The sequence below is a fragment of the Pan troglodytes genome, chromosome 11 (assembly GCF_028858775.2).
Source record: "Pan troglodytes isolate AG18354 chromosome 11, NHGRI_mPanTro3-v2.0_pri, whole genome shotgun sequence".
In the NCBI taxonomy this organism is placed as follows: domain Eukaryota; kingdom Metazoa; phylum Chordata; class Mammalia; order Primates; family Hominidae; genus Pan; species Pan troglodytes.
Window position 1 is genome coordinate 29,282,842 of NC_072409.2, and position 26,770 is coordinate 29,309,611.

Sequence of the window (26,770 nt, forward strand, 5' to 3'; positions counted from 1 at the left end):
GCAGTTGTCCTGGTTATTTGCCTATTTAAGTGAATGATGGGTGCTTGGCATTGTGACTGAGAAGATGAAATTGTGCTGGATGGATTCATAGGGATGAAAATGAATTGGCGCAATTGTTTCACATTTTTTATATATTTTAAACCCAAACAACAGCACCATATGGGCACACAACACACACCTTATGTCCGGGGGAAACAATCAGCTTACTGACATAGTCATTCCAGAGCTAGGGCTCCAAACTGTAGGATGCAGATTCCCAGTGGGCATGGAAGGTTATTGCAAGGGGTCTGGGAAACCTGCAACCCACAGCTTTATGGATTGTAAACTGCATAGGAAATTCTATGTTTGAAGAGTTTGAGATCCTAGGGCATTCAGAAGATCCCACTTGCATGCACCCAGAATTTTATATTCCCCAGGAATATAGCAGAGGAATATTCTGGTATCATATTTATCTTTCACCATCTCAAAAATTACAGTTTTAAAAACTCAAATAAAATTCATCACTATAACCATTTTAAAGCATACAATTCAGTGGTTTCTAATGCATTCACAATGTTGTGCAGACAATACCACTATCTAATTCCAGAACATTTACATCATGCCAAAAGGAAACCCCATATCTGTTAGCAGTCACTACTGATTCTGACCCCTGGCATCACCTGGCGACGACTAATCTACTTTCCGTCTATGGATTTGCTTATTCTGGAAATTTCATATGAACAAAATCATACAATATGTAGTCTTTTGTGATTGGCTTCTTTCACTTAACATAGTGTTTTCAAGGTTCATCCATGTTGTAGCATGTATCAGAACTGCACTCCTTTTTATGGCTGAATAATGTGTTATTATATGGATATACCATATTTGGCTTATCCAGTCATCAGTTGCGTCAGTTGATAGATATTTGGGTTGCTTCTGCTTTTTGGCTATTATGAATAATACTGTTAGGCTGGGTGCGGTGGTTCACACCTGTAATCCCAGCACTGGGAGATCGAGGTGGGCGGATCACCTGAGGTCAGGAGTTCGAGGCCAGCCTGACCAACATGGAGAAACCCCATCTCTACTATACAAAATTACCTGGGCATGGTGGTGCATGCCTGTAATCCCAGCTACTAGGGAGGCTGAGGCAGGAGAATCACTTGAACCCGGGAGGCAGAGGTTGCAGTGAGCCAAGACTGCACCATTGCACTCCAGCCTGGGCAACAAGAGTGAAACTCCATCTTAGAAAATAATAATAATAATAATAATAATAATAATGTTGTTATGAACATTTATGTACAAGTTTTTGCGTGAACATCTGTTTTAAATTGTCTTGGAATTGCTGGGTCATATGGAAACTCCATGTTTAACTTTCTAAGGAACTGCCACAATCACAGCTTTTATTTATTACAAAATCCAAAGTGAAAAATTATATATACTAGACAGTCAGAAGCCTGGGCAAATCGGTTACTCATCAGATACCAAGATGCAGCAATGATTTGTGGGAGTTTTTAATTGCAAAAAAGGTTGAGTCAGAGAAATTGCTTTGAGGTGGAGAGAAAATAAAGGTACTGTCTTTCTTTTTAAAATGAAAATGAATTTAAATCTGGTTCATCTCTAAGTTTTTGTTTGAGTGGACAGCTCTTGTACAGCCAGTGGTCTCAGAATGTTCAGGCAAAGTTCCTCCCCAGAAAATTTGCACAGTAGAGGAAACTACAATATTTCTTAGCTGTTCTGTAGAGTCACATTGGTGGGGAACAGAGGGTCTCTGCAAACCTAGGATGTAACTAAGAGGGGAGCATGTGCTTAAGGTTGGAATAGGTCTGCCTCCACTCTTTCCAGGACTTAAATCATGTCAGAAAACATGAAGAGAAAGAAAATCCCCAAAGGCAATTTGAGTGGATGGGAGAGAATCTCATGAAATGGAAGGAGCCGAATAGGTTGCTAGGCCCTGAAAAGGCATAAGGCTTGAGTGACCCATAAAAGCTATAGGTTTTCCCAAACACTGCATGTTCTCACTCATAAGTGGGAGTTGAACAGTGAGAACACATGGACACAGGGAGGGGAACATCACACACCGAGGCATGTTGTGGGGGGTGAGGCAAGGGGAGGGAGAGCATTAGGACAAATACCTAACGCATGCAGGCTTAAAACCTAGATGACGGGTTGATAGGTACAGCAAACTACCATGGCACATGTATACCTATGTAACAAACCTGTACATTTTGCACATGTATCCCAGAACTTAAAGTAAATTTAAAAAAAAGTTGAACATGGAAAAAATAATTCATAAAAAAAGCTATGGGTTTTCTCCCTAGAAAAACTCATACATCATAACATTATTCCAGCACTTTCATAAGGTCCTCATATCACCCCTGAAGCCTATCTGTGGCCCCCTGTGAGTCTACATGAGTAGAGAGAGAATTGAAATCCACAGTTTACCTGCAAACTTCATTTTAGGCTGTAGTTGCAAACCGTCCCCAAAATACCCAAATACCCCCATAAAAACAATACAGAAAGCCCACGTGGTGGTGTTTTTTTTTTTTTTTTTTTTTTTTTTTTTGAGATGGAGTCTTGCTCTGTCGCCCAGGCTAGAGTGCAGTGGCCTGATCTCGGCTCACTGCAAGCTCCGCCTCCCAGGTTCACGCCATTCTCCTGCCTTAGCCTCCCGAGTAGCTGGGACTTCAGGCGCCCGACACCATGCCCGGCTAATTTTTTGTATTTTCAGTAGAGACGGGATTTCACCGTGTCGGCCAGGATGGTGTCGATCTTCTGACCTTGTGATCCGCCCGCCTCGGCCTCCCAAAGTGCTGGAGTTACAGGCGTGAGCCACCGTGCCCGGCTGCCCACGTGTTTTTATATCAGATTAATTTACTCGGAGAAGAATGGCCTGGTTTTCATTTGCCTTCTATTTGGGCACCGTTATTGTTAATTTCAGTAACCAAAATGAAGGGAATAAAAAGGAAAGTAAGAGGTAAAAGCTTGTATTCCCAAACCAGAGAATCTACACTGAAATCAAAAGTCTAATGCTTTATTTTTTTGGCTAAACTTTGGTCCATTCTAAGTTGACCATACCTTCCCTGGTGAACAGAAAGAGAAGAAAAGAAAATAAAGAAATTTTAATTTTTAAGAAAGGTTTAAGGTTTTTGTTTTTGTTTTTGTTTTGAAGTACTACACTTTAACAGATTTTCAATCTGTTGGATCAGCTTTTTTAGAATGTTATGCATTGCCAAGCTATGCTTTTTGGGAAGAAGTCTCTTGAGTTTTTAAAGTAATCATAGTTCATCTTACCTTTTTCAAATAATCTGATCTATTTTTTGTGACAACTGCTATGTTGGGGGACCTAGTGAAACCCAAGGTTTTCATGAATTACACCTCAATTCAGCCATCAGGATTAACATGTTTAAATTCCAGTTGGACAGCCCACTGTTAGCTGATACCTAATAGAAAATACCTGACTTCTAAGTCCCCTATCATGTCTCCCCTATTTCAACAGCACTACCCTTATCTCTCAGCCAATCAGGCCATAAAGGGTTAAGATCGCTAGTTTCCTTTTGAATATTAACATTTCACAATATTGTGTACATGTGTGCATGCCACTTACAGCACTGAACCCTATTGATCCTAACCTCTATGATCTTCCCTAATCTTCATTGCATCATGTCAATGACTAATCATGAGAGATCAGGCAGTCTGACTTCTAGGTCGGCATTTGGGACCTCTATGCTTTTCTGCCTCCATAATTATTTTGTTTATGCAATAAAATAAAATAATAAAATAGGAAAAGCAGGTTAAAATGCTGGCTCTGCAACACCAGCCTGAAAGGAATTGCGTCCGCCTCTCTGATGGAAAACAGCTTAGCAATTCGAATATATCACCCCAACAACCATCATCAAAAGAGAACCCTGGGACCTGCCATAAAGCAAATGCTTGGTGTGAATCAATGGATGGCTGAGTAAATAGCCAAAAGTGAACTACGAGCAGCAGGAATGGATTTGAGAAAAATCAACAATTCAGCATGGCCCTCAGATATGGTGTGGGCCTTCCAAGGCCTGCGCGTGCTTGCTGCAGGGAAAGAGAGTAAACCAGAAGCCTAGTTTTGAAGGGGAACAGTTTACCTACTGGCGCCAGCCTCTGTTGATTACACACCGCAAGAGCCTGGAGAGGAAGCAGGTGAATCCAGTCTTCTCTGTCTCTAAACACCTCAGTTTACCTAGCTCTATTGTGGGGGTCTTGCAATTTCAAGTTCCTTCTGTGATGATCCAAGAAATAATAGGTCTAGCAAGTGCTTTATGTAAACCAAAAAGTGCCGGCACAAGGTTGAGGAGGCAGCACTGACCAGGTGTGTCCAGGGTAAACTCTCTAGAGGAGCGTTTCATAAATTGAACGTGCATTGGGATCTCCTGGGAATTTTGATGAAATGAGCATCCCGCTTCATGGGTCTGGAGTGGGGCCTCAGCGATGCTAACAAGCTTCCAGGTGATGCTGATGGTGCCGGTCCGCGGACCACACTCCGGAGTAGCAAGGGGCTAGAAGGGCCAAATCTGCCTGGGTGGAGGGAAGTCGGGGAGATGGGGAGAATGGAAAGAAGGACGGTAGAAGGGAAGCTGCTAGGAAGGAGAGATCGGTGCGGGGAGGAGGGGGTTCCAAGAAGAAGTGGGAGGCTGCGGTGCTGGAGCGAGGATGCGCAGACCGAGGCAGGGAGGCGGGGTGCGGGAGGCTCCGCGGCTGCGCGGGCGCGTGCTGGTGGCCTCGGAGGAGGCTCAGTCCCGGCCCGCGCCCGCGGCGCCCCCGCTGCGGCCCGAGCGGCCTGGCTGCGGGATCTGTGCGCAGCGATGGCGCGGCCGCCCCGGCAGCACCCGGGGGTCTGGGCGTCGCTGCTCCTGCTGCTACTGACGGGGCCCGCCGCCTGCGCAGCCAGCCCCGCGGACGACGGTGCGGGCCCGGGGGGCCGGGGACCCCGGGGACGCGCGCGGGGGGACACGGGCGCCGACGAGGCGGTGCCGCGCCACGACTCCTCCTACGGCACCTTCGCGGGGGAGTTCTACGACCTGCGCTACCTGTCGGAGGAGGGTGAGGCTGCGGGAGGGCGAGGGGTTGCGAGAGGGGAGACCGGGTGTGGGGGACCGAGGATCGGGGGAACGAGGAGAGGGGGCGAGGGAGGGGGAGGGGGTAGGAAAAGATGTCCGTGGAGGCAGCTCTTGCAGAGGCGAGGCCAGGATGGGGAGCGCAGTGCCCAGACCTCCGCCGGCCTGGAGGAAAGGCCCAAAGAGCTGTCAATGCCTGCCGCCCGCTTTACAGATGGGGAGAGTGAGGCTGGGAGAGGGAGGGGTCATCCAAGTTCTGCAAGGCTGTGGATAGGGGTGGGTGCTGAGTCTAAGCTCCCCCAGTTCTTAGATCTGGCTTCCACCTTTGCCGCCTGGGGTTGGGTTATAGGGGAGGAGGCCGCCACCTGGCCAGGGCAGCTAGGGGGAAGCAGAAAAACCCCAACCTAAAGAGAGAGGTTGCCTTATTTCCTCCCTGTCTGTATTGACCTAAATTTGCAGTGACCAGCGCCCACCTCGTAGCATTCTGTTCCTGCTCACTGACCCGTCAGAGCTGGGTCACATCAGCCTCCCCACTCCCATCCCTCCTCTTTTATGACGCCACATATGTTATGGTCCCCTAGTGCAAGCCACCATTGTTGTGGCCTGCTGGGCCCGCAGACTGGGAGTTTGTCAGCCAAGGGCCTCCCTGTAGAGCTGCTTCAACGAGCACAAAAGCCAAGCGGATGGTGGTCAGAAGGAATGGAAACTGGCCTCTTTAAGCAACTTTGGGAAGTAGTGACTTTCCTTTTCTTCTGCTAAGAGGGATATCCAACAATCAAGCTGGGGTTTGAAGTGTTGAGTCCCAGGAGCTCATATCTGTTAGTGGTTGTGTCTGTTGTTAGGGATTAAGTTCAGCTGTATACAACAAGCAAAGATTAATAGCTTCAACAAGATAGAAGTTTCTCTCTTACAGAAAGAAACCTAGAAATAGGTAATCCAGAACTGGTCTGGAGGCTCCTTGGTCACCAGTGTCTCTGGATCCTGCCCTTCTGTTTCTTCACAATTCTTAGCATGTAACTTCATGGTTCAAAATAACTGCTTGAGCTACAGCCATTATGTTCACATTCTAGACAGTGGGAAAAATGAAGCAGGAAGAAGGTCACTGACTACTTTATAAAGGGATTACTCGGAAGTTTCATATAACAATTTTTATACTTCTTTGGCCACAACTTAATCATATGGTTGCACATAGGTACAAAGGAGGATGTAAAATAGAGCCTATTAGCTGAGACATAATATGCCCAGTTCAAAAATCAGAATTATTGTATTAAAGAAGATGGAGAGAATGGATTTGGGGAAATGTATTAAGTAGAGGCTTAACTGCTGAATTAGAGATTTTAACATATAGTGGTTTAAATAAGGTAGTTTATTTTTCTCTCTGATAAGAGTCTGGTTGGTCTGGGGCTGGTGGGATGACTCTGTTCTGCAAGGTCATTCAGGGACCCAGGTTCTTTCCATCTTGTTGCTCTGCCATCCCCCTGAGGCTTTGTCCTCATCGGTACCGTAGAAGCCAGGTTGCTTGCATGTCCTTGTTCAAGATTGAGGGAAAGAAAAAGAGAAGTTCAGGGCAAGTAGTTACCTTTTAGGCTGGCTGCCCACATTACTGCTGTTCACATTCCTTTGGCAAAAACATAGTTACAATGACCTAGCTTCAAGGGAGACTAAGAAATGTAGTCTTCTAGCTGGAGAGCCATGTGGCGGACTCTGTCACTCTGGAAAAGAATAAATATTCCGAAGCCCGTCTGTTTCTGAAAGCATCTAATGTATCTTTACACTGTACACAGCCTAGTGCTGCCAGGTGACTTAAATGTGGTATGTGAGAACTTATATTCTGATTGGGCTCATGCATCTAACAAATGAAGGATAAGCTCAGATTCTGTACGTCCTTTCAGTCTCTCTGCGGAGAGAATGATATGTTCATTGTATAGTCCAGAAAGTTTTATGAATGTGGACATCAGGTGGGCCACAGCCATCAAGGACAGCTTTTATAGAGTCAAGCCATGAAGTAGGAAAGACTTCAGTGACACAGAAGAGGGAAGGCATTTAGGTGAGGTGATCACATAGCAGGCAGCAGGGCTTTGTACCGATCCCTAGTGTGTCTGCTTCGCGCCCCCACCATTCTGCACATAAAACTGGTTTAACCCTCCTGAAGCCTGCCTCTAACCTGTTGGCATTGCACTCAAAAGTCTGGGATGGGGCCGGGCGTGGTGCTTCACGCCTGTAATCCCAGCACTTTGGGAGGCTGAGGTGGGTGGATCAGGAGGTCAGGAGTTCGAGACCAGCCTGGCCAACATGGTGAAACCCCGTCTCTACTAAAAATACAAAATTAGCTGGCGTGGTGGTGCACGCCTGTAATCCCAGCTACTCAGGAGGCTGAGGTAGGAGAATTGCTTGAACCCAGGAGGTGGGGAGGTTTCAGTGAGCTGAGATTGTATCATTGCACTCCATCCTGGACAACAGAGTGAGACTCGGTCTCAAAAAAAAAAAAAAAAAATCAACCTGCTCCCTGAATGAATATTCAACTGCTTTATCTGAAATGTCCTCCCTTGCTCAACTTCCTTTTACAACCATATCTCCCCTTCCCTCACCCTGAGCTTTTACTCTCCATTCTTCTCCTACCCTCTTCTCTCTGACAGTTTCACTTCCTCTTTGCATACAGATTCTACCACCATCTGGTGGGTGCTAGTTGGGATGTAAGTGGCGTGGGGCTATCAGAGGCAGTGCCTCTGCTAGATTACCCTCGGCCTAGGCTTCATCCCTGTGGGTCCTGAATAGAGACTTTCCCAAGACGCTTAGAAATAAACAGTGACATTGCCTTAAAAGCGGGGGCTGAGGAGGGGTTGCCAGAGAGAGGGAAGAAGAACCAGGAGAGAGGGGTGTCCCAGAAGGCAAAGGAAAAGAGCCTGTTTCCTACCAAGGTGTGGCCTGATAGCATGAAGGCTCAAAATTATCGATGGATTCAGGAGATGAGAGGTTATGGGTGGAACTCTCCTAGGACAGATTCAGTGGAGAAGGAAGGAGGGAACCTGACTGACCTTGGAGGACGTGGCAAGTGAAGAAGTGCCGGTAATGCCTTTCACTTATTCTATCAATACACTTGAGGTTGTCCATTTCTAGTGACTAGGCTACTTGTTCCCTCTGTGCAGGGTACCCCCTTCTTATGTCTCAAATAGCCATGAAACTGAGTTCAAAAATCAGAAAAAAAGGAATTTGAATAGTGGAGGTGGGAATGGAAATCCACTGAAACTGAGAGAGAGCCTACTGACCATTACCTACCCTACCCAGAGACTATTTCCCCAGTATCCAGATTGCCCAAAACCCTCAAATCCAGAGGCAGGATGCTGGCTAATTTGCTGTCTCAAGAAAATGATCACCCCCTAACATGGTCATTTTTAAAAACTTAAGTTATGCTAGTGTTCAGAATTCTTTGAGGGTCCCACTGTCTAAGCCTATGCTACTCATGCTTACAGTCTCAGCTCAAATGTCACCTCTTTCAGGAAGCCTTCCCTGATTTTCTCCTTCTCCCACAGAAGATATTCTTCCACAGCACACAGTCTGCCGTGACCCTCTTTGCTGTCTATGGTCAGGAGTTCAGATAGGATCTTAGTGCTTGAATCCTACCACTCATACTTCTTTCCCTTGAGGTTCTTAACCCAGAGTCTATATATTCAGAGCAATGATAGAATGTGAAACAGATTACCATTTGATTATGGGCAAATGCTCACTTCTGAGGGTTCTTTGGGGAAAAACAAACAAAACTGAGTTGGATGTTGGCTAAGGGTTAAGTCCCAAATGAAGCTTGCTTCTCCCTGCTGCTAAGATGGCCAGGTTTGAGAAGCAGACCCTGAGTCTTAACCCAGCCAGCTACATGGATGATGTTAACTGCCTGACCCTTGGAGCCATACCCTGCCTAAGAAGGAAAAGACAGAACATCATTTATGGTCACTTATCTTTAAGGCATAGTCATCTGACTACTTGTAAAATGTGGCTCAATCAAGGATTTTCTGACCATTGAGTTCTGATCACAATTTTTCTTGGGAAAGAGCTAGAGAGGTAGAAAGAAGGACAGAACATGGGGCAAAGGGCAGAAGTTTAGTCATCTTCCTATATCCTTCCCCCATCTACCTTGGACGGTATGTGGATATATAACTTACCACTCTACTAATCTGGAAGTCCTTTAAGGGTAACAATTTACATCTAATTTATCTTTGTATCCTTCATGAATCTAGCCTGATCATAATACCAATTAGAGCAACTCTTAGTATGTGCTTACTACGCAGCAGGCCCCGCTTTAAAGTACCTTGTCCATATTAATGTTAATCCTTATAGCAACACTGTGAGTTAAATACTACTATTATTGCTACTGTAGAGATAAAGAAACTGACCCACAGAAAGTTTGAATATTTTAGCTAAAGTCACACAGCTAGAAAGTAGCAGAGAACTGTGTGGATTTGTTGATGGACTTAATGGATAAAGTGGTAGAAGGTGTCCTGCCCATCTGGAATGGAGGGTCCCTGTTGACTTGCACTAGGAAATGGATTGGACAGGTAGAATTGGTTTTTCGTTTTTGTTTTTGAGACAGAATCTCGCTCTGTCATCCAGGCTGGAGTGCAGTAGTGCAATCTCAGCTCACTGCAACCTCCACCTCCTAGGTTCAAATGATACTCATGCCTCAGCCTCCCAAGTAGCTGGGATTACAGGCGTGCGCCACCACACCTGGCTAATTTTTGTATTTTTAGTAGAGACAGGGTTCCACCATGTTGGCCGGGCTGATCTTGAACTCCTGACCTCAAGAGATCTGCCTGCCTTGGCCTCCCAAAGTGCTGGAATTACATGCGTGAGCCACCATGTCTGGCCTAGAGTTGGGTATTTTTGTGAGTGAACTTGAGAGGAAGAGTTTGGAACTGATATGGTAGACAGTTAGGGACTACAGTTTCCTAAGCAGTGGAGTGCCACCATGAAGGCTGAGTTTGCTTCTGTGTGGAACTTTACACCTTATAAAACCCCTCGATACTTTTACTTCATAATACGACCCTGAAAAGAGAAGGAACAGAAATTGAGGCCGTCCGGAAAGAGACTGATGCAGTAGTTCTCAGATGAAACTGAATGTTGTGGCCAATTAAAACTTAAACTTCAAGGAATCAAGTACTAAATTAATACCTAAAGGCTGTGAGCCAAGCCGTTAATTAGAAGCAATAAATAGCAAACCAGAAGCCATTAACCACCCAGTAGAGTGTGGTAAAACAGGCTCAAGGGATTGCAAAAAAGGAACAGATAGTTTCTTGAATTAGACAAGAATGGAAACCACAAAGCCCAATTGAGAACCTAAAAAATCAACCAAGAAAATAAGCACCTTTCATGGTTCAGGAATAAATGAAGGGATTATAAAATAATAGAGAGGAAAGGAGGGAGAGAAAAAAATGGCTCGAATTGTTCTCCAAAACAGAATTTACTGAAAGAGCTTATAGAGTCCATGTCAGAAGAAGGAAAGAAAAGGAAGGAGAAGAATTGATACACCCTTTTTAAAAAAAAACCCCAAGCCAATATTAATTTAGTCTCATTCAGGTTCTAATTTCAGAGGGAAAAAAATAGCATCAAAATGGAAAATGGAGAGAAAGGAACAAGCCAAAACAATTTAAGTGATGAAAAATGGGGGAACGGACAGAGCGAAGGGAACAGGGAAAAGCTGGCTGTGTCTGGGTAGTTCAACACGTATGTCTCAAGACTAAGGAGGACAGGTAGGTGTAGGGGAGATGGAATGTTGGGGAGTAGTGTCAGGAGCAGTGGGATGACAGAATTAGATTTCTGCTTCAGGCCGGGTGAGGCGGCCTGTAATCCCAGCACGTTGGGAATCCGAGGCGGCAGATCACCTGAGGTCAGGAGTTCAAGACCAACCTGGCCAACATGGGGAAACCTGTCTCTACAAAAATACAAAAATTAGCCGGGCATGATGGCGGGTGCCTGTAATCCCAGCTACTCGGGAGGCTGAGGCAGGAGAACCACTTGAACCTGGGAGGCGGAGGTTGCAGTGAGCCAAGATCATGCCATTGCACTCCAGCTTGGGTGACAGAGCGAGACTCTGTCTAAAAAAAAAAAAAAAAAAAAAAAGATTTCTTTCTCAGAAAGATGGCAGCAGGGCAGAAGGAGTGAGAGAGAAGCCAGAGAACCAGATAAGAGGTAGAACTACAGCCAAAAGTCAGGCTCTGGTTTCTGAGGTAGGAATAACAAGAAGTGGTCAGGTGCGGTGGCTCATGCCTGTAATCCCAGCACTTTGAGAGGAGCCCAGGAGTTTGAGATCAGCTTGGGCAACAAAGTGATACCCCATCTCTACAAAAAGATAAAAAAGTTAACCAGGCGTGGTGGCACACAGCTGTGATCCCAGCTACATGAGAGGCTGAGGCAGGAGGATCACTTGAGCCTAGGAGGTCAAGGCTACAGTGAGCCATGTTCATACCACTGTACTCCAGTCTGGGTGACAGAGTGAGACCCTGTCTCAAAATAAATAAATAAAAGGAATAACAGGAAGTGATGGCTGAGTAAATGTGCCAGGTTGGGGAAAGGGAGAAACTTAGGACTGAGGTTTCAGGATTGTGAGACTGTAGGTGGCTAGTGGGATTATCCACTAAGATAAGGAACATAGGAGCGATAGCTTTTGGGAGGTGGAGGAACTCATCTGGAATTGATTTGCTTGTGGAATATCCAGGGAGAAACCCCTGGAGGCAGTTGGCTGTTGGGTTTAAACTGATAGAAGAAAAGAAGAAAGGCCGAAAACTGTGAAGTGACAGAAAGAAGGGAATAAATCTAAAGATAGTAGAAGGAAACAAATAACAAAATAATAAAGATATAGCAGAATTAATGAAATAGAAACCAAATATTCAGTAAAGGGGATCCACAAAGCCTAAAGTGATTCTTTGAAAATATTAATAAGACAGATAAGTGTATAGTCAGGGTTCTCCAGAGAAACAAAGGCAATAGGATATGTATCTATGTAGACAGATTTATTTTAAGGAACTGGTTCACATGATTATGGAGGCTGGCAGGTTCCACAGTCTGCAGGTTGGGTCGGCAGGCTGGAGACCCAGAGATGAGCTGATGTTTGCAAGTCAGGTCCAAAGGCCATCTGCTGCTACACTGGTTGGTGGAGGTCACTCTTTTTGTTCTCTTCAGGCCTTTGACTGATTGGATGAGGCCAACTTGCATTATGGAGGGCAATCTACTTTGCTCAAAGGCCACCTACTTAAATGTTTTTTTGGTTGTTGTTGTTGTTGAGACAGAGTCTCGCTCTGTCACCCAGGCTGGAATGCAATGGCGCGATCTTGGCTCACTACACTTCCCAGGTTCAAGCGATTCTCCTGCCTCAGCTTCCCAAGTAGCTGGGATTACAGGTGGGTCCCACCATGCCTGGCAAATTTTTGTATTTTTAGTAAAGACAGGGTTTCACCATGTTGGTCAGGCTGGTCTCGAACCCCTGACCTCGTGATCCACCCACCTTGGCCAGAGTGCTGGGATTACAGGTGTGAGCCACCACGCCCGGCCCACCCACTTAAATGTTAATCCACTCCTAAAACACGCTTAAAGAAACATTCAGGTTCTTTAAACCACATATCTGGGCACTTTGGCCAGCCAAATTGACATATAAAATTAACCATCTGGCAAAATTAATCAAGAAAAAAAGAAATAATATTAAGAATGACAAAGGGGGAACCTTAGACATAGCAGAGATTAAAAAGCTAATTAAATTGTAATTATTACAACTTAATAAAAAGATAATCCAATTTAAAAATAGAAAAAAGCTTTAAAAAGACATTTTTCCAAAGAAGACATACAAATTGCCAACAAGCTCATGAAAAGATGCCCAACACCATGGGCTGTTAAGGAAATGCAAATCCAAATCATAAAGAGATACCATTTCACACCCACTAGGATGGTTGATTTTTTTAAAAGGAAAATAACAAGTCCTGGCAAGGATGTGAAGAAATTGGACCTCTCATACATTGTTGGTAAGGATGTGAAATGGTGCAGCTACTTTGGAAAATAGTTTGGCAGTTTCTCAAAAAGTTAAACACAGAATTACCATATGATGCAGCATTTCTCCTCCAAGGGAATTGGAAACATATGTTCACACAAAAACTTGTCCATAGCAGCAGCATTTGTAATAGCCAAAAAGTGGAAACAACCCAAATGTCTATCAAACTGATGAATGGATATACACATGTGGTTGATCCATACAATGGAATATTATTTAGCCAGAAAAAGGAGTGAAGTTCCGATACATGCTACCATGTAATGAACCTTGAAAATATTATGCTAAGTGAAGGAAGTCAGACACAAAAGACCACATGTTGTATGATTCCATTGATATAAAATGTCCAGAATAAGCAAATCCATAGAGGTAGAAAGTGGATTCGTGGTTGCCAGGGGCTGAGAGGAGGGGGAATTGGGAGTGACTGCTAACAGGTACAGGGGTTCTTCTTGGAATCATGGAAGTGTTTGTGAATTAGATAGTGGTGATGGTTGCATAACCTTATGAATATATTAAAAAACACTGATCTGTATACTTGAAAAAGGTGAATTTTACGGTATGTGAATTAGAGCTTACTAAAAATGAAAGCAGATAAGCTAATAAGAAATACAAGGAACAGTTTTATGCCAATACACTGGAAAATTTAAGTGGACAAATTCCTAGAAAAAAAATGCAACTTACCAAAAACTGACTCAAGAAAAATTAGAAAAACTGAAAAATTTTTTACCCATCAAAGAAATTGAATCAGTTAAAAAAATCTTCCAACCAAGAAAGCTCCAGGCTCAGTTCTACCAGACACTCAACTGACAGCTGATGCTAACCTTAAACACATTATTTCAAAGGACCCTCAAAGAAGGAATAGTTTCCAGCTTGTTTATGAGGATAACATAACCTTATTAGCAAAACCAGACAAGGACACAATGAGAAAGGAACATTACAGAAGAGTTTTGATCACGTACATATGCATAAGTACTATACAAAATATTTCTGAAGGAATGGAAAATGATATTTTAGGCAAAGATGAACCATAAGAAAACCAAGATGACAGTAACATCGGACAAAATATAGAAGATAAAACATAAGGAGCAAATTATGTCATATATCGATAGAAGAAACTAATCAGGAATGTTTACCTGTAACAGTATAGTATCCAAATAAAAGCAGTAACTGATGGAAATGGTGTACAGCAAAATATAAACCAACATTTGTAATTGGACATACCACCCTTGGTATTGAAAAATCAAACACATTTTTAAAATAAAAGATATAGGGAGACCAAGGCAGGAGGATAGCTTTGAGACCAGGAGTTTGAGACCAGCCTGGGCAACATATTCCCTACGAAAAAATTAAAAAATTAGCCAGGCATGGTGGCACCTGCCTGTGGTCCCATCTGCTCAGGGTGCTGAGGCAGGAGGATGGCTTGAGTCCAGGAATTTGAGGCTGCAATGAGCCATGATTGTGCCACTGCACTCTAGCCTGGGTGACACCGTGAGGCCCTGTCTCCAAAAAATAAAAATAAAATATATAGATAGTTTCAATTATATGAATGATAAGTTCAATTAAATAGATATGTAAAATCCACAAATACAGAATCATACTCTTTTTGAGCACATAAGATCCACTAAAATCAGCCATATACCAGAATATAAGAAAGTCAACAAATTACAAAACAGTCTACCTCATACAGATGTCTTCTGATTACAATGCTGTAAGATTTGAAATTAACAAAAGTTTAGGGGAAAAAATCACCTATGTCTGTAAATAAAAACAATATTAACCTATATGTTAAGGAGAAAAATCATAAAGAAAATTAAGATATGCGTATGACCATCAAAGCGCTGCATGTCAAAATATCTGGCGTGAATCTAAAAGAGAGCTTAGAGGGAAATTTATAGTTATGAATACATTTATCAGAAAATAAGAAAGATTAGACGCTGGGCGTGGTGGCTTACAACTGTAATCTCAGCACTTTGGAAGGCCGAGAGGGGCGGATAGCTTGAGCCTGGGAGTTGGAGAGCAGCCTGGTCAACATGGCAAAACCCTGTCTCTACAAAAAATTAAAAAAAAGTAGCTGGGTGTGGTGGCTGATGCCTGTAGTCCCGGGGTGGGGTAGGAGGATCACCTGAGCCGGGGAAGCGGAGGTTACAGTCATCGCGCCAGTGCACTCCAGCCTGGGTGAGACAGCAAGACCCTGTCTCAAAAAAAAAAAAAAAAAAAACGTCCAGGTGCAGTGGCTCATGCCTGTAATCCCAGCACTTTGGGAGGCCGAGGCGGGCGGATCACGAGGTCAGGAGATTGAGACCATCCTGGCTAACACGGTGAAACCCCGTCTCTACTAAAAGTACAAAAAAATTAGCTGGGCGTGGTGGTCCACCCCTGTAGTTCCAGCTACTCGGGAGGCTGAGGCAGGAGAATCGCTTGAACCCGGGAGGCGGAGGTTGCAGTGAGGCGAGATCGTGCCACTGCACTCCAGCCTGGGCAACAGAGTGAGACTCCATCTCAAAAAAAAAGAAAGTAAGCTAAGCATTCAATTAAAAATGGAAAGAAAAAGGCAGGAAATAACAGATCTGGGTGGGAATAAATGAAATGGAAAATACATGTGAAAATGAGGTGATGACCCAAACTGAATGTGGATTGTTTTGAAAACTCTCATAAGATACACAAATTTCTGGCATGACCAATCAAGGGAAAGAGTGAAAATACAGATAAACTGTGTATGAAATTAAAAAGGAGAAATTTGACAAATATGGTGAATGAACTCCCTCTGCATCTATCCCAGACTCTCTAGTGTGCCGGCCCCTGATGCAGAGGCTAGATTATTACCTGGAATCCTGAGTTCTGGATACAATTTTGATTCCATGAATCATGTACATGACACTGGAGTCAGAACTGGGTTATGTGAAGGGAGGGAATGGGATGCAAGACATCCATTTTTTTTCTGCAACAGTTTTATTGAGGTATAATTCACATACCATGCAATTCACCCAATTAAAATGTGCAATGCAGTGGGTTTTAGTATATTCACAGGGTTGTGCATCTGTCACCACAATCAATTTTAGAACATGTGCATCATCCCCAAAAGAAATCCTATACCTTTAGCTACTACTCTGCAGTCCCTCATCTCCCTCCTCCCCACCCCAGTTCGAGACAACCACGAATCTTTCTGATTCAATATTTGTGTATCCTGGACCTTTTTTTTTTTTTTTTTTTTTTTTTTGAGATGGAGCCTTGCTCTGTCGCCCAGGCTGGAGTGCAGTGGTGCAATTTTAGCTCACTGCAACCTCCACCTCCCAGGTTCAAGCAATTCTCCTGTGTCAGCCTCTTGAGTAGCTAGGACTACAGGTGTGCTTTTTTTTTTGTATTTTTAGTAGAAACAGGGTTTCGCCATGTTGGCCAGGCTGGTCTCAAACTCCTGACCTCAAGTGATCTGCCTGCCTCAGCCTCCTAAAGTGCTGGGATTACAGGCATGAGCCACCGTGCCCAGCCTTATCCTAGACATTTCATGTAAATGAGATTATATAATCAAGGTACATCCATGTTGTAACATGTATCAGTACTTCATTTTTTATGACTGAATAATATTCAGTCTTACATATGTGGATAGATTTCCAAAGGGAAATAATAAACAGAATGAGATGTACTGCACAGTGTCATTTATGCAAATTAAAACATACACAAGTGATATATTAAGAGCACACCTATGTAAAAATAAACATAGAGGTGAATGGTAAGTTGCAGTGGGCCCTCACTGGTCAGCTCTGTTTGGGCATTTCCAGGCTTTGTGCCTGGCCATGAACAGGCTAATGCAGTGGAGCTATGGGCAGTATGGCAAGGGGTGCTGTTGGCAGAGTGAGAAATTGTGCCTGGAACCTGAACCTTAGATCCAGGATCTGCTGAAGGCAGTTTGGTAATTATCGTGTAAGGTAATCATGCAAGAGTTTCAGGATGATAATCTTGGGAATATGAAAAACTTTTTGCAACCTGGCAGGACTTTACCCTGGACAGGCAGAATTCCATGCTACATGGAATGGACTGAGATGAGAACCTTACCCCACCACCAAATTGTCTGTTATCCATTATCGCTAATGTGTCCTTTCAGTTTATCATAGTAAAATATTGCTTTTCTAAGACGTATGTGTCAGAGTGTTCATTTTTTGTTAAAACTTCCATCCTTGGGAGAAGGTTATGCATGAAATATGCTGGACCTAGTGTCTAAGGTGGGGAAGAAAATGGAGTTAGTGATGGATTGGTGGAAAAATCTAAGATTGGCTTTGTATAGACTGATAATGAGTGTTCCATAAATCAAGAAATACCAATTTAATTCTGTGTACCTAGGGTACTTAGAATTGTACAATTAAAATACTTTCCCATTAGAATTGTCTAATGCATGTAAAACATAGATCCTATTGAATGTCTTTATTTTCTAGCCTTCAGATAAGTACTAATAAGCTACAGTTTTGGCAAACACATTGTATCAGTATTGAAAGGTTAATCCATTTAGTCTGCATCAATCAAGTTCCAGTAAGAAAGATAGAAATCATACTAGCTGTTTAAACAAAAGACCAGCCCAGGGAATTGTCTAAGTAAGAAGTTGCGGGACTGGAGAAGCAAAAAGGGAGTACCAAGATAGCATACAGAAAATAACTTCAGGAAAGTTACCATCCTTGGGGCTGGAGTTGCAAAGAGAAGGGCTTGAGATTATAAAAAGGTCCCAGACCAGGACCTCGCAGAGCTGTGACCCATCCTTTGAGAATGAGGCTGTGCTCAGCTGCTGCTGATGCCTTGGAGCAGCATGGGATGAGGTTGGTTCTGGGAGCCTAGCACCGAGCTGGGAACTCAGACCAACTGCCAGGATGAAGTAGAGTTGCTGAGAACTTGCTTATTGGAACAGCAATCACACAGGAAGGAACAGTCCTCTTTCCCTCCTCCTGCCTTCCTCTAATGCTTGCTATTGGCAGAGTCTAAGCACCTGGCAAAGGAGAAATGGTTTGCAGAGTACTCAGCCTATAGAAGGCTGGGTTGTAGCTGAGAGACAAGAGCTTAAATATTGGCACATGGTCCAAACTTATTTTATATCAAATAGAGATCATTTAATTTCAGGAAAAAAATCTAATTCTGCTCTGCTTATATTCCAATATCAACTCCCGACTGGTGTACTGCAATTCAGTTCCTACACTAATGACCCAGAGTTAGTGCAGATCCCACAAGTGAAAGGGCACAGTTCACAATAAGATTGTCCACACTTCAGACCAACTGGCTATAAATGTGGGGTCTTCCCACAAGATAGAAGAAGCTTCCCACTTCAGCTTCTATTTGCTAGAATGTTTCACAGAACTCAGGGGAAAAAAAGTGCTATTTTTACTATGACAGTTTTATTATAAAGGATACAACTCAGGAACTGTCAATGAAAAGACACATAGGGTGAGGTCTGAGAGGCTCCCAAAGGCAGAGTTTCCATGCCTTCTCCTCGTGGGATTATCACATTGCCCTCCCAGCACATCGATGTGTTCAACTAGGAAGCTGCACTGGGCCTCAGTGTCCAGAGTTTTTATTGGGGTCTCACTATGTTAGCATGATTGATTTAATCATTGGCCACATGGTTAAACTCAATCTCCAGCCCCACAACCCTCCCTAGAGGTAGGTCTAGCACAAAGCCCCAACCTTCTAATTACATGGTTTTTCCAGTGACCAGCCTCTATTCTTAGTCATCCCGTTGCTTGGCATAAACTCAGGTGTAATCCAAGGGGCTCATGAAGAACAAAAACACTCCCATTACTTGGGAAATTCCAAAGATTTAGAGTTTGTCTCCCAGAAACCGGGGACAAAGGCCAAATTCTTTATTTTTCAACAGTTTGCAATATAAGAGGAAAATGTTATTAAAGGCATGTCCAAGTGCATTTGACAGAACACAAGTTCCTATTACAAGTTTTAGAAGCATATATGATAATAGAAAATTAGTGCTAGAAAAGTCCTGAGAAGCCATTTGCCAACATGAATAAACTAGTTCAGAACATTTATGAGCAAGCTTTGTTCCAAAATTTGCTTTCATTTGGAGTTTAGAAACCTGTTGTTCTTTTTTTTTTTTGAGACGGAGTCTCTCTCTGTCACCCAGGCTGGAGTGCAGTGGCGCGATCTTGGCTCACTGCAAGCTCCACCTCCCGGGTTCCTGCCATTCTCCTGCCTCAGCCTCCTGAGTAGCTGGGACTACAGGCGCCCACCACCACGCCCAGCTAATTTTTTGTATTTTTTAGTAGAGACGGGTTTCACTGTGTTAGCCAGGATGGTCTCGATCTCCTGACCTCATGATCTGCCCACCTTGGCCTCCCAAAGTGCTGGGATTACAGGTGTGAGCCACCATGCCCAGCTGAAACTTGTTGTTCTTAAAGAGACAATCGTACCCAATGGTTATTACTTCTCAGGCCAGTTTACAAAATTTAATAGGGCCAGGCGCAGTGGCTCATGCCTGTAATCCCAGCACTTTGGGAGGCTGAGGCAGGTGGATCACGAGGTCAGCAGTTCGAGACCAGCCTGACCAACATGGTGAAACCCTGTCTCTACGAAAAATACAAAAATTAGCCAGGCGTGGTCGTGGGTGCCTGTAATCCCAGCTACTCAGGAGGCTGAGGCAGGAGAATTGCTTGAACCCAAGAGGCGGAGGTTGCAGTGAGCTGAGATCGTGCCACTGCACTCCAGCCTGGGCAACAGAGCAAGGCTCTGTCTCAAAAAAAAAAAAAAAATAGTGATAATAATCCAGTAGTAATAATAGCTGGTATTTATTGAGCTGGAAATCTGCTGTATGCTAACGTATTATTCTAGATGCCAGGAAGTAGTGAGGATGATATGTTTGAAAATGGAAGAAGATGGGGAACCTGAGTCAGATGCAACATTAAAAGAGATTGTCTTTGTCAGTGAACTATAGAATTTCAAAAACATGTAAGTGAACAATCATTGAATTCCTGGATAAATATTCTGAGACAAATGGCCTCAGGACTGTAGTGAGAAGTAACAGGAAGAAGGTATATGAAGCTGCTTAACATACAGTAGTTTGTAGTGGCTCAATAACTATTCAGAAAAAAACAAAACTCATTCAAGTCAGGACTCAGTCTATAGCAGTGAACCCCAGCCTTTTTGATACCAGGGACTGGTTTAGTGGAAGACGATTTTTCCATGGACTGGGTCAAGGGGAAGGTTTTGGGGTGATTCAAGTACATTACATTTATTGCGCACTTTATTTCTATTATTATGACATTGTAATATATAATGAAATAATTATACGACTCACCATAATGTAGAATCAGTGGGAGCCCTGAGCTTGTTTTCCTGCAACTAGAAGGTCCCATTTGGGGGTGATGGGAGACAGTGACAGATCATCAGGCATTAGATTCTCATAAGGAGCGTACAACCTACATCCTTCACATATGCAGTTCACAATAGGGACTGCACTCCTATGAGAATCTAATGCCACTGCTGATCTAAGAGGAGGTGGAGCTCAGGCAGTTATGCAAGCCATGGGGAGTGGCTGTAAATACAGGTGAAGCTTCGTTTGCTTGCCTGCCACTCACCTCCTGCTGTACGGCTTAGTTCCTAATAGGCCATGGACTGGTACTGGTTAGTGGCCCAGGGATTGGGGATCCCTGGTCTCTAGTACTGAAGCAGATATAGGACTTAGCATAAAATAAGCATAAAACTAGAAAAAGTAATGCATTTGATCCAACTACTTCGGTGGTAAAAAGTTAGGATTGTACTTTATCATGTGATCAAGGTCCAGGATAGTAAAAATGGACGATTCAGAGTGCACAGAGGTGTGCCAGAAAAGTGTGACCTGGTGGCTTTTTTAAAGTATGATAAATCTAATGGACAAAATTAGCAAAGCCTCACTTTAAAAAAAGTAGCATTACAAATCCCAAAGAAAAAACTTAAAAATAACAAGAAAAAAACTCATAAAATAGAATGATTTTTAAAAGTTCGTACTGATTTACATTTCCTAATGTCTGTGGGTGATTTTATTTATTCATTTGACAATCTTTTATTCAGTGTCCAGTGCCAAGCACTATGCTGGGCAGAGAATACAAGATAAGTCTCACATGATTCCTGTGTAAGTGGAGTAAACAGCCTAGGAGAAAAGATTTTTCTCACAAAGTGGAGGCATAATGCAGCCTTACCCTTCAATGTATGGTTTGATGAATTATGGTGGTAAGTAATCTTATAAGAAAGATAGACAACTGTTAGAAATTATGTGTTTAAAGAATTTAGCGACAAGTTGGGTGCGGTGGCTTACACCTGTAACCCTAGCACTTTGGGAGGCTGAGGAGGGTGGATCACTTGAGGTCAGGAATTCGATACCAGCCTAGGCAATATGGTGAAACCCTGTCTCTACTAAAAATACAAAAATTAGCCGGGTGTGATGGCCGGCGCCTGTAATCCCAGCTACTTGGGAGGCTGGGACAAGAGAATCCCTTGAACCTAGGAGACAGAGGTTGCAGTGAGCCAGGATCGCACCACTGCACTCCAACCTGGGCAACAGAGGGAGACTCTGTCTCAAAAACAACAAAAAACAAAAACAAAGAATTTAGTGACATAAGAAAATGTTACCTACAGCTTAACGCAAAATGAAAGTTGAAAATGGAATGGAAAAATCCTGTTATCAAGTATATAAATGGAAAAACCCCACTATCAAGTATATAAATGTATCACTGTTAACTTTTTTCTCTTAGAGCATGTATATTGTATTAAACGTGTGACTCTCAAACTCCCAGGGGACAGCGGTAAGCCCGTGGTTATATGAAATTGTACCTCTCTCAGTGCCCCAGGTTCCTCTCCTGTAAAGTGAGAAAAGGACACACCTACTCTCAGTTCACATGCAAGATTAGGTCCAAAGGTGTGTGTCCTACACCCTCCCCCATGAAGGGGATGATTAGCCTTCATCAAAGCCATTTTCTGAGTCCCCAACCATTTCTCGATATGTGTGAGAAAAAACAGTCAACGCATTTTTAAAAATTCTCATTGGAACAGTTGTTACTGGATTTTCTAACCCTTCTTTATTCTCACTGCCCAGGTTACCCCTTCCCTACTGCTCCTCCTGTGGATCCATTTGCCAAAATCAAAGTGGACGACTGTGGAAAAACTAAGGGATGCTTTAGGTTGGTGGAACCGCAGGTTGGATAACTTTAAGGCTAAGACTGATTTACTTCTCAGGGTAGTATTTAAATTGCATGCAGTTCCTTCTAATCAGGGGGCCTGAGCTCCTTGATCACCTCAGCAGGGTTATGAAGTTTCGTAATGGCCATCCCGCTTTTCAGTCTTAAAGGCCTTTTAACTTTAGTATGTCCTGGGCCTGGGACCATTCTTCCATGGTTCTTTTCTAGCTGTACCACCATTGCTCCAGGTGTCTCCTACTCACCAATTGCTGATATGCAGAAGACTCATGTGACACACAACGTGTCTGTGCTTATTCAGCAGGGGCTGTGGGCAGGACAGGCAATGATAGACATGTTTAGTACCCAATTCCTTTTTTAATAAATAGTCCTGACCTATGGATATCTGTATGATTCTAACTAGTCATTAAGCATTCATTGTTGCTAGCTTGTTATCTCAGGCATGGTGAGTCTCTACATGATTATTAGTAGTATCACGACATGACGGGCTGGGCTAGAAAACAGTCATGTGGACAATGGGCCTCCCATCTAGACAGCTCAGCTTCTTTGGGAAAGCCTCCTCCTTTGAACCCTTTACTTCCCAAAACAAATTGCCCCTGAATCATTTGATGGTCAGGGGCAAAGTTTTGATGGTCATTGTACTGAAGGTTCTGATTTTGCTGTTGTTCAGTACTTAAGGTCTAAGAAGGAAAAATTGAATACAGGGGCTTTGAGCTTTCTTTGGATTACAAGGCCACTTCTAAGGAATGAATAAAAATAGCCAAAAATGTTCTTATTGAGGAAGATGGTCAGCAATGTATAAACCTGGTGATTGGGGGATATTTTGAGAAGGGAGGGAATTTTAGTACTCTACTGGCTTCACAGTGACTTGTTTTCTTGTCCATTTACTCCTTTTTTTAACTTCCCTTGCTCCTTTTCATCTTTTTCACCCCAGTGCCCTGTTGCCTTGATCCTATTATATCTCTTCCTGACTGCTCAGGTATTTCTGCCAGCATAGTAGTACATTTCTGTACCCTCCTCAACACTTAGCACCCCTGTGCCCTGTTCCTTTAGATACCTTCCATCTGCACATATATTGTCCCACCCACTGCTTCAACTTTCTACCATTCTGCAAATGGTGTAATACAGTGTTCCTCAAACCAGGGCTTGCCAGTTCTGAAAGGATCCACAAGTCCTCTGTAAGAAAATTTAAATTTGTGTTTTTATTTCAGTGGTGCTCTCAAAAAAACATGAATGTCTGCATAATCTCACTATCTGGATAATCACCTTATATTGTTGTATGTTTTAGGGTCTGAATTTGTAATTATATTAGCAGCAAGTAGCCCAACAGAACAAAGGCAAATTTTATAAATAAGGCCAAGCACAGTGGCTTGACTGTAATCCCAGCACTTTGGGAGGCTGAGGTGGGTGGATCACCTGAGGTCAGGAGTTCAAGATCAGCCTGGCCAACATGGTGAAACCCCGTCTCTACTAAAAATACAAAAATTAGCCAGGTGTGGTGACCCACGCCTGTAGTCCCAACTACTTGGGAGGCTGAGGCAGGAGAATTGCTTGAACCCAAGAGGTGGAGGTTGCAGTGAGCCAAGATCCCGCCATTGCACTCCAGCTTGGGCAACAGAGTGAGACTGTCTCAAAAAAAAAAAGAAAAAAATTTATAAATAAATATTGCATTCATTCATGGTCCATGAGTACCAGATGGGGGTATTCATTTGGTGTATCGCATAAATAAGGATTTTGCAGCAGTTCAAACAGATAAAAGTGAAGAGTTGAGCCATCATGCTATAGAGAGTAGTAAGAACATGCTCTCAACTCCAAAGACCCTGCACGATCTAATCAGATACCACATGCACATAAGCAGAAATTTACTTTCAGTAAAGCCCCATTATCTGTTGCATGAGTGCTGTGAATTTCAATGTTCCTGGTTTATTAGTTTAATTTATATTGAATTTGTAAATTTGTGTTAGTTTGATTATACGAAAATGTGTAAGTTAAAAAGAGTTGGTATACATTTCATTAACAGAAACAATTTAAATGGTTAACTTGGAGAATCTTTTTCCATTAAAAGGGATTCAGAAATAATTCAGTAGTAACTAACATGTAAAAGACTCTAATATTAATATAATGTAGAGAACACTGGCTGGGAGTTTAGATACCCAGATTCAGGTCCTGTTGCAACCGCTGACTTCACTGTACAACCTCGGGCAAGCCCCTTCCCATCTCAGGATTGCAGTTTTTGTGTACAAAGTGGGGCAGATCATCTCCAAGGTTCCTCCTAAGAGAGTGAAACTGTGTTTTTAAGATTCCAGGTAGCAAAAATCCAATGTGTTTAATAATATTGCTTAGCATCCCACATGATACATGGTAGATGCTCTCTTAATGTCTTTTGTGTAAGTAGAAGCAGTAATGTCTCTTTCGATATCTCTTCTAGATATGGCAAACCAGGCTGTAATGCAGAGACCTGTGACTATTTCCTCAGCTACCGGATGATAGGGGCTGATGTAGAATTTGAGCTGAGTGCAGACACAGATGGTTGGGTAGCAGTTGGATTCTCTTCAGACAAGAAAATGGTAAGATGCAAAACATGATAGAAGCTGATTTTTTCTCTTTAGTTGGCTGTGCTATTTTGATTTTAGAAGCAAGTTAATTGATCAAAGCAGTATAATGATCAAATTAGTTATGGCTCTCTGATTGCAAGTTAAAAAAAATTCAGGCTAGCTTAAATGAAAGGGTTGGCTATCAGAATCCAAGCTGTCTTGTGGCACCTCTATTCATCAGCTGTTTCCACAGTAAGGCTGCAAGAAGAGGCCCCCATGTTATAAGCCTTATATGGCTTATAACAGTGAGCATTTATTGCTTGCTCACATGTTCATGGATTGACTGGGGTGCAGCTCATTTTAGGTGGGTTTCATCTGGACTTGACGCCAGTCCATGAGTTGGATTCAGGTTTTCTCTGTGTTTTCACTAGTCATCCAAGGCATATTTTTTTCATGGCAGAGGCAGAAGTGAAAGAACCACTTATAAGAGGGAAAAACAACTTTTTTCCGTCTCTACTCATATTCTCACTACAGAAAGAATACTTCTGTGACCAGATGTGTGGGAGTGTTCCCCCACACCCCAAGCATTTCTCCAGTGGACAGCTGGGTGTCCTCTAATTCACTTTGTTTCTGACACTACCTACCTGGAGATAGCATTAGATCCCACAGGTTAGGGGTTCAAAACCACAAGACTGCCCCCATTTCAGACACCCATCACAAGCCCCAGGTTGTGACCTGTATTTCTGACCAGCCAGCTATAAATCTGGGGTGCCACCACCCCCTTCTGTTCAGTTAATCTCCTGGAGTGGCTCACAGAACTCAGGGAAACACTTTACTCATTTATTTATTTATTTAATTTATTTATTTGTTTGTTTGTTTGTTTGTTTATTGAGATAGAGTTTCGCTCTTGTTGCCTAGGCTGGAGTGCAATGGTGTGACCTTGGCTCATTGCAGCCTGCAGCTCCCAGGTTCAAGCGATTCTCCTGCCTCAGCATCCCAAGTAGCTGGGATTACGGGCACCTGCCACCACGCCCTGCTAATTTTTTGTATTTTTAGTAGAGACGAGGTTTCACCATGTTGGCCAGGCTGTTCTCAAACTCCTGACCTCAGGTGATCCACCCACCTCGACCTCTCAGAGTCCTGGGATTACAGGCATGAGCCACCGTACCCCGCCTACTTTACTCATTTATTATGAAGGCTATTTTGAAGGATACAGATGAACAGTTAGATGGAAGAGACACTTAGGGGAAGGCATGGGGAAGGGAGTGAGGAGCTTCAACACCCTGTTGGGTGTGCCACCCTTCAGGCACCTCCACCTGTTCAGCAATCCAGAAGCTCATGTGAACCCTGTCCTTTTGTTTTTTTTTTTATTTTTTAGACAGAGTCTTGCTCTGTTGCCCAGGCTAGAGTGCAATGGCATGATGTCGGCTCACTGCAACCTTTGCCTCCTGGGTTCAAGTGATTTTTCTGCCTCGGGCTCCCACCATAGCTGGGATTACACCTGTAATCCCACCTGTAATACAAAAAACACCCAGCTAATTTTTGTAATTTTAGTAGAGATGGGGTTTCGCACGTTGGCCAGGCTGGTCTCGAACTCCTGGCCTCAAGCAATCTGCCCACCTCAGCCTCCCAAATTGCCGGGATTACAGGCACTTCCGTGCCTGGCCTCTTTTTGAATTTTTGTGGAGGCTTCATTATAAAAGGCATGATGGATTACATCAGGGAAGTTAAGAATTTGTTTCAACAATTTTATCTTCCTCTGTACCCAGGGGCAAGAAAACCTCTGGACCTCAGACAGGACTGTGGCCAGGCACAGGCGGGGCCTCAGGTGCACAGGCAGCTGTCATCACTGGCCCCTGCTCTTCCCTGTGCCTTGCTGCGTTTTTCTCTCTTTCCTCTGGAGCCCCATTCTTTGCCACTTCACTGGGCCAGGCTTGTTCCCAAACTATCAGACTTTCTCAGTCCTCTGTGCTTTTGCCCTTGTTGCTGTTT

The 26,770-nt window shown here is 43.4% G+C and overlaps 1 protein-coding gene across 1 annotated transcript in view; it reads left to right on the forward strand.

The window, feature by feature from the left end:
• Positions 1 to 4,702: 4,702 nt before the first annotated feature.
• Positions 4,703 to 26,770, forward strand: part of FRRS1L (ferric chelate reductase 1 like) — a 36,884-nt gene continuing 14,816 nt past the window's right edge. Inside the window, exons 1-3 of the mRNA XM_003312224.4 lie at positions 4,703 to 5,052; positions 22,145 to 22,229; positions 24,673 to 24,811. Of these exons, the coding sequence (XP_003312272.2) occupies positions 4,815 to 5,052; positions 22,145 to 22,229; positions 24,673 to 24,811 (462 nt within the window). The 5' untranslated portion in view covers positions 4,703 to 4,814. The remainder of the gene's footprint in view (positions 5,053 to 22,144; positions 22,230 to 24,672; positions 24,812 to 26,770) is intronic.